We start from the raw sequence: 12,922 nt of genomic DNA on the forward strand, positions 1-12,922 counted from the left end.
GCGGCGAGCTGGGGCGATCGCGGGGCGCGGGGCCGGGGCCGGCGAGACCGACCCAGGGCACGCGCGCAAGCGCCGGCTATGGGCGCCGTGGCTTGGCTGGCGGCGCTGCTGGCGGTGCTGGCGCTCCAGGCAGGGGACTCAGCAGGGGCCGCGGCGCGCGGGGACACGTTCTCGGCGCTGACCAGCGTGGCGCGCGCCCTGGCGCCCGAGCGCCGGCTGCTGGGACTGCTGCGGCGCTACCTGCGCGGGGAGGAGGCACGGCTGCGGGACCTGACAAGGTGAGGGCACGAAGGGGAAGCAACCGAGGGGCTGGAGTCGGGGAGACTGAGTCAGAAGACGGGCGAGACTGAGACACTGTGCCTCAGGGTGGGGGGTAACTCTGAGGCTCATTGCCACCTTGTGTGGGACCTCACACCTAGTGTCACACCATGGGACTGAGACACTGTGGGTGTAACTCTCCAGATCCATTGTCACCCTCTGTGGAACCCTGAGACACTGTGGCATGGGGTGATGGGGAAACTGAGATTGAGTATGACCCCCCTCACACACACACACGGTGGCATTCCAGATCCAGTGCCACACAGCGAAGCTGATACACTATGGGAAAGTGTGGTGAAGTGACTCTGAAGCCAAGTAAGACCTCACAAGACAATGTATCAACCTGTGTGGGGCCCCAGGCTCTGTGTCACAGAGAGGCACGGACACTGACAGAGTGAAATGAAGAAACTACTGTGTGATGCTGTAGCCATACTTGTGACCACATGACCCCGCGAACTGGTGTTTGGTATGAGTCAGGTGACATTCTGTGACTTACATGTCATTGGGATTAGATGGACATGACACTATGGATATCATACTCTGCGTGTGAAAGATGCTGAGTAATTGTGCAGGTCACTTATATGAATAATGCTTCATGTTCATCAGTCCATTCAGCACATATGTTTGAGTGCCAAGCACTGTCCCAGGCACTGGGGATAAAATGGTGAACAAGACTCAACCCTTCTCTCAAGGAACTTGGAGTCTGTAGCATCACGATTGTTCATCAAAGATGTCCATCATCTCCTTTGCGTTCAGCTCCCCTTTCTCTTTACACATATAAGAGCGCTCTAAAATCTAAGTAAGTAATAACTGAGATGTTATATGTGTATGGAGGTATATGATACCAAGAAAACACTGGGCAAAACCATCCTTGATAGTAGAATATAGTGAGTGTAGCACATATAAGCAGATGCTCAGCCAATATTGTTTTGCTGTATAATCAACAAAACCTAGTGCTACACACTGTGGGATAAAATACTGTAGACTTGGAATACTGGGGCACTGTAATCCTGTATTCACTCTGTCAGTGTCAAACTATGAAAGATGAATGATTGTATATAATATCATGTGTATGAATATGTGTTGTGCCTTCTTTGCTTGGGACATTGAGAAGCCCACAGTTGAGAGAAACATGGTGTAACCACATAGTTACCTGAATATATTAATACTGTGCTTATGTCATGTGACCCTCTCCTGAGCTGAGACGTCAAAGACTGCCTCACAATGTACTGCTGATAAAACTGTGAGTGTATGTGATGGTAATACCAATTCTGGGGCACATGGGAAGAAGGTGTGGGACACTGTGGCTGTGTGAGAGCCCGTGTAGAAGAGAATCAGTTTGTGTGTGGAAGTATATGTGACAGATCTTGTTTGTTACTCAGTGGTGACTGAATGATGATGTAATTTGGAACGTGCTCCTAAGTATGTAGCTTGCATGTTAGCTTTTCTGTGCATGTTTAAATTTACTGTTAGTTTGAAATAGCATGGCAATACACACACACACTCATTTATATATAAATATATATATATATAGGTATGTGTGTATTAATTATAACAATAAATGATCATAATTTCAATCATTCTTGTCATGCTTTGGAGTAGCATAGTTGTTGCCTAGTGTTCCATGGGCCCACATTTACAGAGTAGAATGTTTTAATTTTATTCTTAACTCTACATTCGTTGGAGTCCGAGTTCATTGATACCTCGAAATAGACAGACTTTTTCTCTGATTTCAGATCCCAGAGGCACCCTGCTAGCCATGTGCTTGTTACCACTAATCTCTTTATTTGGGTGGCCCGAATGGAGACGGGGGTCAGAATCCTGATCCCATGCCAGGCCTCCCAGGGAACAGGCTCAGAAGAGAACACTTGCAGCGTTGATTAAAGCAGCTGGCCAGAGCTTCCCTGTCTTATCACCATTGCCATTGTCGGAGTGGGAGGTCTTGCACAAACCTGAGCTCATTTAATTCTCTCACATAGTGCTTTGAAATAGGTTTGTATTACTCTCTTACACAAATGAGAAACGATTTAAAATATGAGAACACTAAAGTTTCGTACCTTATCTAAGATTATAAATCTAGTAGGTAGCAAATGCAGGACCAGGACACAGTTCTTTTGATTTTTGTTCTCTTTTCATCATGCTATAATGCTCCTACTGCTTGCTTATCTGATGTGCAAGGACCCAGAATAAGCCCCGTAACTACTGAGCTTTTACGAGCAGCCAGAGTACATAATGGTTAAGAATCGAGATTCAGGAATTTAACAGACCTCTGTTTGAATCCTTGGCTCTGACCTTGGGCAAGTTTCTTTACCTCTTTGAGCGTTAGTTTCCTAACCTGTAAAATGATGATGATGAGCCTTCCACTGGGGTGTTGGAAGGATCCAATCCCATGTGTCCTGCTCGGAATGGAGTAATTGCTCATTAAATGTTAGCACTGTATGATTCTTGTTTATTTTAAGACTGGCTGGTGAAACTAAACCCCACGTTTGGCTCTAAACAGTAACTAGGATTGTGAGAGCCCAGATAAAAAAGAATTAGAAAAACTCTAGATTCTCTTCTCATGACTTATGGACATTTAATTTCAGAAAATTTAGTTTGATATTTTAGAGACTGTTTTCTAGTCAATGCTCTAAAACCTAGTGAAATGTTTGCTTTCTAAAGCAAGAATTTTGGCAGTTCCTACTCATTTTCCTAAACTCCCAATCTGGTGATTTTATGTAACTTGAGATGTTATTTCTAAGAGCTTCCGTAGGTATTCTTCTTTGAATTCTAATATTTAGAAATGAAATATTTTTTGATGTTGAAAGTACTCCCTGCCCTATGTGAATAACTAAAAATTATACTAATTATAGTCCATCTAGTTATATCCTAGTATAGTATAAAAACCCATGGCTTTTTTTGTTGTTGCAGTTTTAAAAAACTGCCAAGATTGAAAGAGTAGTGTCAGCAGCAATTATTTCTGTGTTGAGAACTAAGCATTTAGAATGTCTCAGACAAACTGAGACAAAGACATTTCTGAATTCCAAAGGAGAAACATATTGAATTAAAATAGCCTGAGTATTGCAGTTGGATAATGTGTCCAGGCTATGTTTAATACAGGGAGTAGGTTGCAAATTTTATGTGCAAATTCTTGAAGGAAAGGATCTGCTTTTCCACTCTCAGCAGCATTTGCCATGGAGGAAACCCTGAGGTTTGAATTCAGCATCCAGTTACTCGGTCTCTGAAAACCAGCTATTTGCTCAGAGGCTGGGCACAGGGCCAACATTTGGATTCCAAACCAGCCTCAGATATTAGTTGATAGGTTTTTATTTTCTTTCTGTGACAGAAAAATGATGTATCTGAACACTGAATTGAATTATACGCTGCAGTAAAGATCAAACCCCTGTCCTAAATATATTGACCCCATAACACAAAGTGGGATTAAAGACAAAGAGAGTGCTTTTGATCTGATGGATGACTTGGGACAATCTGCACCCCTCTGCCTTGCCTCTTTCCCTGTGTGCCTCAGTTTCCTCTGATGCCTGTTAAACATTAGTCCTCAAACACCAGATAAGGAATCGATTTATTCAGTTGCGGAAAAGGTGATGGAAAGAAATAACAGAATGGTTGTACTAAAAGGATCCATAGAGATCTTCTGTGCTAGACCAGCTCTGTCATTTGATAGAGAACGAAACTGAGGGCTCGCCGGAGGCTGCTTCAGGATAAGTGTCAGGTCTCCTCCCAGCTCCTCCCAGCTCGACTGTCATAAAATCACTGCCCATTCAGCCTCAGTTGTTCCTGGACTCTTACTCTTCAGGCTGGACTCAAGCCCAAGTCTCTGCTTATGTATTTTTTTTGTCTAGCAGTGGAATATCTTTCCCTAAGTAGTTCCATATGGAGCTGAAGCAGGAAATAATGGGTAGTAAAAAAACCCCACACCCTGGACACTGGTTTTGTTTCAAAACCCTGGGGTAGCCATACTCAAACAGCCCTCTTGGGGGTCAGAGACATCCTGGGACTTGACAGGCTTCCCATGTCCTCCCTGGGGCACCCGGGCCCAGATTCTCCTTCCTTAGTTTATGCTTGCATGGAGGATTTGGCTCCCTGGAAGCACCGTGAGGCAAATCGTCTTCTATTTTCAGGCTCTGTTTTATAGTTGAGAGCCCCACCCTTGAGAACTCTTTAAGTCAGACTCTGCTTGAATTGATTGAAATACCCCCACCCAATCACTGTCTCTAATTCTTTACTTTCACCCCTTTCCACTTGTGAAGTCCTCCACTTTTGCCGAAGGACTCCTCTATTCTCTCAGGCTCTTGTACACGTTCACAGAAATCCGCACCCTTTTCATTTTGATCACACTTTTTCCTTTTACTTCCACTGTTATTAGATTTTCTGGAAATTAGTAATTTTAAAACAAGGGGGAAATTCTCAGTGGGCAGGAGTAGCGCTCGTAAGTCTGCGTTATGATAATAAATGTCAATAATATAAATCCTGTTAGCGTGTTAGAAGTCGACTAACCATCGTATACCAGGAAAGGAGACAGTATCTTCTGCGTATGTGAACACTCTTGTAGGATACGAGGAGGAAAGAAATTACCTAGAAAGACGATCACTTCTGGCCCCACACTTTCTGGCCCTTTTCTGCAAATGTCAGCGAGGCAGAAAGGTTGGAAGGATGCTGGACACCCCTACTTCTTCACTCCCCGTTAGCCATCACGTTTCTGTACGGTCTACTTCCTACATATCTGCCTTGAATCCATCCCGTTCTTTGCCCCCACTGTCACTGTTATGATTCAGAGTCTCCTTGTCTCTGGCTGAGTTTTGAAATGGCCTCCCAGCTAATCCTTCTGCATCCAGTCACTTCCACTTCTGAACCCTCCTTCTCACCCTTTCACAGATTCATGGATATAAACATATCATCGTGCGTCCCACTCTGACTTAAAACCTTCTGGTGGCTCCTAATTGCACTCAGGGTAAAAACCAAATTCCTCAGCAAGGTCTCTGAGGTGCTTCTCACTTCTCCAGTCTGTCTACTCATCTCCCAACACACCCGGTGCTCCAGCAACACAAAACTGCTTATATGTCCCCTGCTGTTTCTCTCTGTACCTTTGCGTCTGTTGAATTGTCCCTGCCGGCCTGGGAGGAGGCCTGCTCCTCCCTTCCTCATTATTTGCATTCATTCATCAAGTTTCAGTTTATTATCTCCTCTATGAAAGGAGATACCATCTTCTCTGACCTGCTCTGGCCAAATGAATCACCCCTCTCTGTACTCTCTCCCTAAGCCTGTTCTTAAACTTGGTGTTGCATCTATAATATAATTATTTGTGTCTATATTACCCATTAGAGTCTCTGAGACCAAGGTTATTGTCTTATTCAAAATTTTGTTCCTCGATACTAAAAGAATATAGTCTTTCACTCTTTCTTTCATAGAAATATGTGTTGAACTTAGGCATGGGGTGATGAGAAAAACAGCCACGTTCTTGTCCCTCAGCTGCTTGAGCACTGGCCCTTGCGCTGCCGGTTTCCAGCTGGGATCTGACATCTAGCAAGGAGCCAGTATAGACTGACTTGCTGAATGAACAAATGCTTTCAAGTCTCTGTGCCTTTATACACATTGATCCCTGTTGACTCAAAAAAGTACTCTTCCTCCCTTCTTTGTTCTAGCTCCATGGGAAACAATATGGCTAATTAGCTGAGAATCCAGGCTTCAGAGTCAGGCAGACTTGGATTCATTCCTGGTTTTGTTGCAGCGTGGCCTTGTTTCAGTTTCCTTGCCTGTAAAATGGGCATGATAAAATCTACTCTAAGGGTTGTTGGGGGGGATTAAATGAAACTGTGTATTTAAAGCACTTAGAATGCCTAATACATGGTAAGGGCTCAATAAGTAGTAGTTATCACTATTTTAACTATTTCTTCAGGACTCAGGTCAAGTGCCATCTCCTCTGGGAAGTCTTCCCTTACACCTAACACTCACCTGGTGAGATGCCCTGCCTACAGATTGCTATAGCATTGCATAGCATTATATGTGACTTCTCTATAGCATGTATCGCAATTATTGCAATTAATTGAACAACGTTTTTTGAGTTTCTACCAGATTCTAAGTATTGAATATAGGATGATGAGAGAAAAAAAGATTTTCTGGATTGTGAACTCCTTGAGAGCTGGACCCTGTCTTACCTTTGTATCTCTAGTCTCTAGCATGGTGCCTGATGTATAGTAATTGACCAGTAAAGACTGACTCATTGAATGAACAAATGAGTGGACCTACTTTTCTTGTGTTGGTAGTTTCCATATTCTTTGTGCTTATTGGTTAGAATATTACACGAGTCTCAAGGGGTTCAGCATTTCATATTTAACTACTACTCTTAATGTATATACAACAGGCCGGCCTCCCCAGGTGTAATGGTCAGATCAGTAGGTGAGCTCGTGCTACTCCTCTCTTTCAGATTCTATGACAAGGTGCTTTCTTTGCATGAGGATCCAGCAACTCCTGTGTCTAACCCTCTGCTTGCATTTACTCTCATCAAACGCCTACAGTCTGACTGGAGGAATGTGGTACACAGTCTGGAGGCCAGTGAGAACATCCGAGGTAATGAGGAGGAGGGCTGGAGGGTAAGAGAAGATTCTATCTCCTGACTCAGTGGAAAGGAGAGAGATTCTGATGGGAAGTGATGGAGGATAAGAAAGTGGGTAGGTATTACTTGATCTCCTTATTACAAAGAACTAGGTCCCCTTCTTAATATGTTTATATGATTAAATCAGGAGAGCCAAAAAAATGTATACAAGTGGACACTTTGGTCACCGTTGCTCAAGCAGTAGTTCACCATAATCAGAAGTGTCTGGATGCTGATGGTAACCACTTTGAGCACCTCTTGTAATTGCAGAAGTCAAACGTGACTTGTATTCATCTTTTGTTATCAGTGTATATTGAGTATTACAATTTTAATAGTTTTCCTTTCTTAAAATGTATATACATTTTTTTTGGCACCCTTATATATTAAGAAGTATTTCGTGTCCATTATCTCATTTAATCTTCACTACAGTCCTGTGAAGAACTACAGGTCACATCATCCCATTTACATGTATAGCAAATGATGTCTTCTAATAATGTCTATTTTATTAAGTTGCCGCTACAATGTGATCTGTAACAAGATCATTTTCCTAATTACTCAACTTTGTACTTGAAGAAGTTTGTTGACTTTGGGGAAGTTAAAAGGAAGAAGAATTGTCCCCACAAAGGGCAAGACTCCTGGGGACAGATAGGATGGGACAAGGTGATAGAGGTGCGTGCCTTAGTTTTTACTCCAGAGCACTTCTTCCTCTTTGAGAAGATTGTATCAGGCATCCACTCTGTGCCAGGAACTTGCCACTGGGAACAAACACAGATCAGACATTATCTTTGCTCATGAAATATTTGCACAGGTAATGATTATGCTTTGCATGTGTTACATGCTCACCGCCTATTGTTTGAACGGTGGATTGATGTTTCCTCGACCTTTCCAGCTCTGAAGGATGGTTATGAGAAGGTGGAGCAGGACCTGCCCGCCTTTGAGGATGTGGAGGGAGCAGCAAGGGCCCTGATGCGGCTGCAGGACGTGTACATGCTCAATGTGAAGGGCCTCGCCCGAGGCGTCTTTCAGACGGTCAGTGGCTCGGCCGTCACTGACCTGTACAGCCCCACACGGCTTTTCTCCCTCACAGCGGATGACTGCTTCCAAGTTGGCAAGGTAACAGTATTCAGAGAGAGGGCGAATGGCTCGGTTCTAGTTTCTTGTGGATGAAATAACTATATTCCGATTGCTTTTACATGTTTCTAACCCTGACAGCAAACTTGGAAATTTGGTGTTATTCCCCATTTTCAGATTTAAACAAACTGAAGTTCAGAGAGAGTAAATAAACTTGCGTAAGGTTACACAATTTTAAGTGGCAGAACTAAAATTTGAACCCAGGTCTTTTAACTCCGAATCCCATGCTCTTTCCATGGTAGCTGAAGTGACCGCGTGCTAAGGACACTCTTGAGAATGAAAGGGGTGTTGTTAGCCAGGACAGCAGACATGAAGTGGGGCTGTTCTGGGTATAATGGTCCTTTGATTACTCTGAATATAGCACCCTGCCTGTCGATGAACAGCTGAGGGGAAGGAGAAGCAGGGTTAAGGGTGGGAGAAGGGATAGGAGAGAGGGATGGGAAGGTAAAATCATGGAAACTCAGTCTCCTGAGACTTTCTGGAATCCCTTGCACATTTCCTAGGCATTTAGAAATAGTAAATTAGTGTCCTAAAACAAGCCATTCACTCTAACATTACTTGAGGAAATAGACTTCAGGAACCTTCCATGTGAAATGTTTAACTGATCTTTGATCATAAGTTATAAGCACACTTGAGGTCATTGTACAATATACTCTTTGTTAGCCTTGGACTTAAAAAGTAAGGGAGTAAATCCTTTTTAATTTTGAAGATGTGTAGTGCAGGAAAGTGAATTATTGCCAATCCCTGTAGTTTTCTTTAGCCAATCTCAGAGTGGGCCTCATGTGTCCTGATTCCAAGTTTTGGGGCTCAGTCTTCCAAATTAATGCAGAGTGGGTTGCCCTGAGCCTCTGTATGTACCATTTTTCCTTTCCTGAGACCCCCTAATGGAATCAGAGCTCAATCATGATGTTCATGGCTAATTTAAATTGAAGGCCGTTAAAATAGTTCCATGTATGGCACCGATGCTTCTCAGGGAGGCCTTTCTGAGACTAAAACCATATGTTGAAAACTTCGTAAGTTATTTGCTGAAAGTCTCACTGACAATCTGTATATCTGTATTTATTTACTTTGAATGATAAAACATTTCATATATAAGAAACGTACAAAAAATAACAAGCAATTATATCTATAGTTGAGGTGAAATATATGTTCAAATTTTGCTGTATTTGTTTCAGATTTTTAAAAAAGAATTTACATATAGTTAAATGAAGCCTCACTCATTTTTCTTCTCACCACCCTCTCCCCTTTCTGTTTTACCCTTGTCCAGGTATCAGGTAAGTGTTGTCCTGAGCCATATGGTATGTACTCTCTTCTGAATCCAGCTTCTTTCACTCAGCACATTATATCTTTGAAATTCATCCATGTGGTTGCATTTATTAGTAATTTATTCCTCTTTGTCGCTGAGTAGTATTCCATTGTATGAATGCACCACAAACTGTTTATCCAGTCTCCTGCTGATGGATACTTGTATTGTTTCCAACATGGGCTGCTGTGAAGAAGCTGAGATTAACATTCTGATGTCAGTCTTTCTGTGGACATTTGTTTTCATTTCTCTTGGTTAAATACCTGGGAAGTGGTATTACTGGGGCAAAGAATAAGCTTTGATACGTATTAACATATAGCCAAATTTGTTTCATCTACATATCTCCAGTTCCCTCCTCCATGGATTATTTTAAAGCAGATCCATCTTTCAATTTTCTGAAATTGTTATTGTCTAATTTTACCTCCCTACTATTTTGCCTGTTGACTCTTGTTCATGATTGATTATTTCCTGATATGACGTATCATGTTTGATTGTGAGCTTATTTTTAGCAGTACTTTCTTTTACCCCTAAGAGAATCTCTGTGCCCAGAATCGTGGGAATATCCCCCCACCAGGGCGTTTTGGGTTTTCTTCTTCTAGGCATTGGTGGCATATATCTTTTCTGCTATATCTTTTCAAGTTAGTGCTTTCATTTTCTTTGGATAAATACCCAGAAGTGGACTTGCTAGATCAAATGGTAGTTCTATTTTTAATTTTTTGAGGAACCTCCATACTGTTTTCCATAGTGGCTGCACCAATTTACATTCCCCCCAACAGTGCACAAGGATTCCCTTTTCTCCACATCCTCACCAACACTTGTTATTTCTTGTTGTTGTTGTTATTGTTGTTTATAATGGCTATTCTAACAGGAATGAGGTGATATCTCATTGTGGTTTTGACTTGCAGACCCAGTTTTATATTGATTTATTGGCCTAGCGGTTCCTTAACTGTATGAATAATGTAAATTCAAACCCTAAACTCATGTGAAGTATAAACATAGGGTTGTGAATATTCTAAGGTGACATTTAGGGAAACAGAGCCCAGACAGAAAGAAACCAGCTTTCTTGTCTCCTTGGGACAGTGGGTAGATTTTTTTTTTTCTGGTCTACTCTTTTCCTTAAGGTGTAGTTTTCCATGGTTCTGTTTTATGAGTGTGTCTTAATTCCAATTCCTAAGTGCTGGGAGGTCTATGGAAAGCTCATCTGTCCTCATGTGGGCATTATAACCCAAGGTTACCAAGTACCAAGGTTACTAGGACTAATACCCACCCCTGTCTAGGCGGCCTCAGCATCCTCTCGTGAGCTCATTGCTTGGACTTTAAGCTCCTTTTTTGTGTCTAGTACCTGGGTATTTTCCACTCTTTCTTGAAATTATATAAAATGCTTGTTATAGTTTATTCAAAATGTCTAAGTCTTTATGGTTGGAAGGATTCCAGTGATCTCAATCTATCATATTGCTGGGACTTATGGAAATCTTAATTAAATAAATTATTAACTTAGCAGAAAAAGTTCAGTCATTTTTTATTTTTATTCTTCAACTCAACCTTTTTACAAATAGGAAACTTCAGGACCAGAGGTTAATGGCAGACCTGGGATAGGAATTGACATTGTTTATGCTGCTGAGTCACAGTATTTCAAGGTCCTCCTGCCTTTCTGCTTGTCTGGAAGTTATTCCCAAATTAGATAATTTTGAAAGAGTCCTTCTAAGTCTGACTTTATAATTCCATGCTGCCTCCAACATCAAGTTCCAGGAAATTCCATCTGCAGTTCTGGTATCCTAGTTAACTGTAAGCTAGTAGGAGACAGTAGCTATGTCTAGTACATGTTGCCATATTCCCAGCATTCCAACATTTAATACAGGACATTCCACTGAGCTCTCATAGCATTCCCAGGTCTACCTTCATTACAGTATCTAATGCACTGTGTCACAGTTACTGGTTTGTCATGTGCTCCTCACCTGATCGTAAACTCTTTAAGGGACCACCAGGCCCATTGTGAATACTCAGTAGATACTAAACAAATAAATGACTGACTTTAATCCATTCCTCACATTGCTACCAGCAACATTTTCCTGAAAACATGACATTCACTACTCTTCATTAACTTAGGCTGTGCTGCCTTTTTGAGTTCATTTCCTGCTTCTCTTCACCTTACACAAAAGCCGTATGTACTGTTTGAACACAATCTTCTTTTGGGCTTGTTTCTACCATTCCGTCATCTTAAAATGCCTTTCCTCTTAATCTCTGCTCATTGAAATTCTTTTTCTTCTTCAAGGCAGTCCCATCTCAGATGCTACTTCCTCCATGAAGCCTTCTGAGCTTCCCAAGTCTCCTCCCTTATCTATGCACCTCCTAGCGTATTTCCTTCGAGCATTCATGCCATTCTGCCCAGCATTATAGTGAACTTGAGTTCCTCTCTCTTCTCCCCAGATTATAAATTTCTGAAATGCAAGAATCCTTGTGTCCTCTCTGTACCTAGTACAATGCCTTCTCTATCATAGATGCTTAATAAATTGAATTTAAATGCATTTGAGATGAAATCTTTCCTTCTTGGGTTCCAAAGGCCCTCCACTGTTTGCATTGTCATTTCCTTTCCTCCACCTGTGGACTGAGGCTTTAATGATGATATTGTGTTCCCTCCAGGTGGCCTATGACATGGGGGATTACTACCATGCCATCCTGTGGCTGGAGGAGGCTGTCAGTCTCTTCCGTGGGTCTTACGGGGAATGGAATACGGAAGATGAGGCCAGTCTGGAGGACGCCTTGGACCACTTGGCCTTTGCCTATTTCCAGGTAGGGGAGTGAGTGAATCTCACTGCTTTCATCACAGTAAGTGGAAGGCTTTATATCTGCTTTATAATTTTCTAAGCATTTTCATGTCTCTTCATTTATTTCATCTTCCCAACAGAACCAAATGTGTGAGTCAAGCAGGGCAGCTGTTTTATTATTTCCTTATTTCAAATGTGAGTAAACAAAGTCTCCCCCAAATTCCTAACTTGTCACAAAGTTCACAGAGCTGGGAGGAGAGCCCAAGTCTGCCTGACTCTTAGTCCAGGGCTCTTTTCAATGCACTGATTCCTTTAAAATCACCATCTCCCATAGAGGAGGCAGTCTCTCACCTGTAGCAGCAGCAGCAGCAGCATCAACAAATATTTTTGGGGTTCATACTCCAGGTAGATCTTTTTTGCACTCCCAACAATTCATAACTCTTCACAGATATTATGCCATGATATCGCCAATGTCCAAGGAAGAAATTTGATTGTTATCCTCTCCCATCTGCAGTCGAGTCCACCTGTAAATGTGCCTAGTGTCTCGCTATCGAGCTGGCCGCCTGGTCCACAGTACCCCCTCAGTGCCTTCTCTGTGTTGTTTTCCCTTGGCACTGTTGATCTGCCACCTGTTGTGCCTCACATGGAAGCTCATTTCCCTACAGATGGGAGCTGCCATCCTTTGGTATAGCTAACACCATTTCCAAACAGATTTCTACAGTCTTCCAGAATAGGCTGGAAAAAAATCCCTACTGGGCCAATGCCCTAGACTTTCCAAAGCTAATAAACGAGTTCTGCTCCTTCTATTCTTGT

At 42.3% G+C, this 12,922-nt stretch overlaps 1 protein-coding gene across 2 annotated transcripts in view; it reads left to right on the forward strand.

The window, feature by feature from the left end:
- The window catches only part of P4HA3 (prolyl 4-hydroxylase subunit alpha 3), a 42,422-nt gene continuing 29,500 nt past the window's right edge, over nt 1-12,922 (forward strand). Inside the window, exons 1-5 of one of the 2 annotated variants that reach the window (XM_074335776.1) lie at nt 157-278; nt 2,055-2,310; nt 6,743-6,986; nt 7,800-8,023; nt 11,985-12,134. In XM_074335776.1, the coding sequence (XP_074191877.1) occupies nt 6,968-6,986; nt 7,800-8,023; nt 11,985-12,134 (393 nt within the window). In that variant the 5' untranslated portion in view covers nt 157-278; nt 2,055-2,310; nt 6,743-6,967. Of the gene's footprint in view, nt 279-2,054; nt 2,311-6,742; nt 6,987-7,799; nt 8,024-11,984; nt 12,135-12,922 lie in introns of both variants that reach the window. The other variant, XM_019744296.2, reaches the window with a different exon arrangement.

This window comes from Rhinolophus sinicus, linkage group LG06 (assembly GCF_036562045.2).
Source record: "Rhinolophus sinicus isolate RSC01 linkage group LG06, ASM3656204v1, whole genome shotgun sequence".
Taxonomy (NCBI): domain Eukaryota; kingdom Metazoa; phylum Chordata; class Mammalia; order Chiroptera; family Rhinolophidae; genus Rhinolophus; species Rhinolophus sinicus.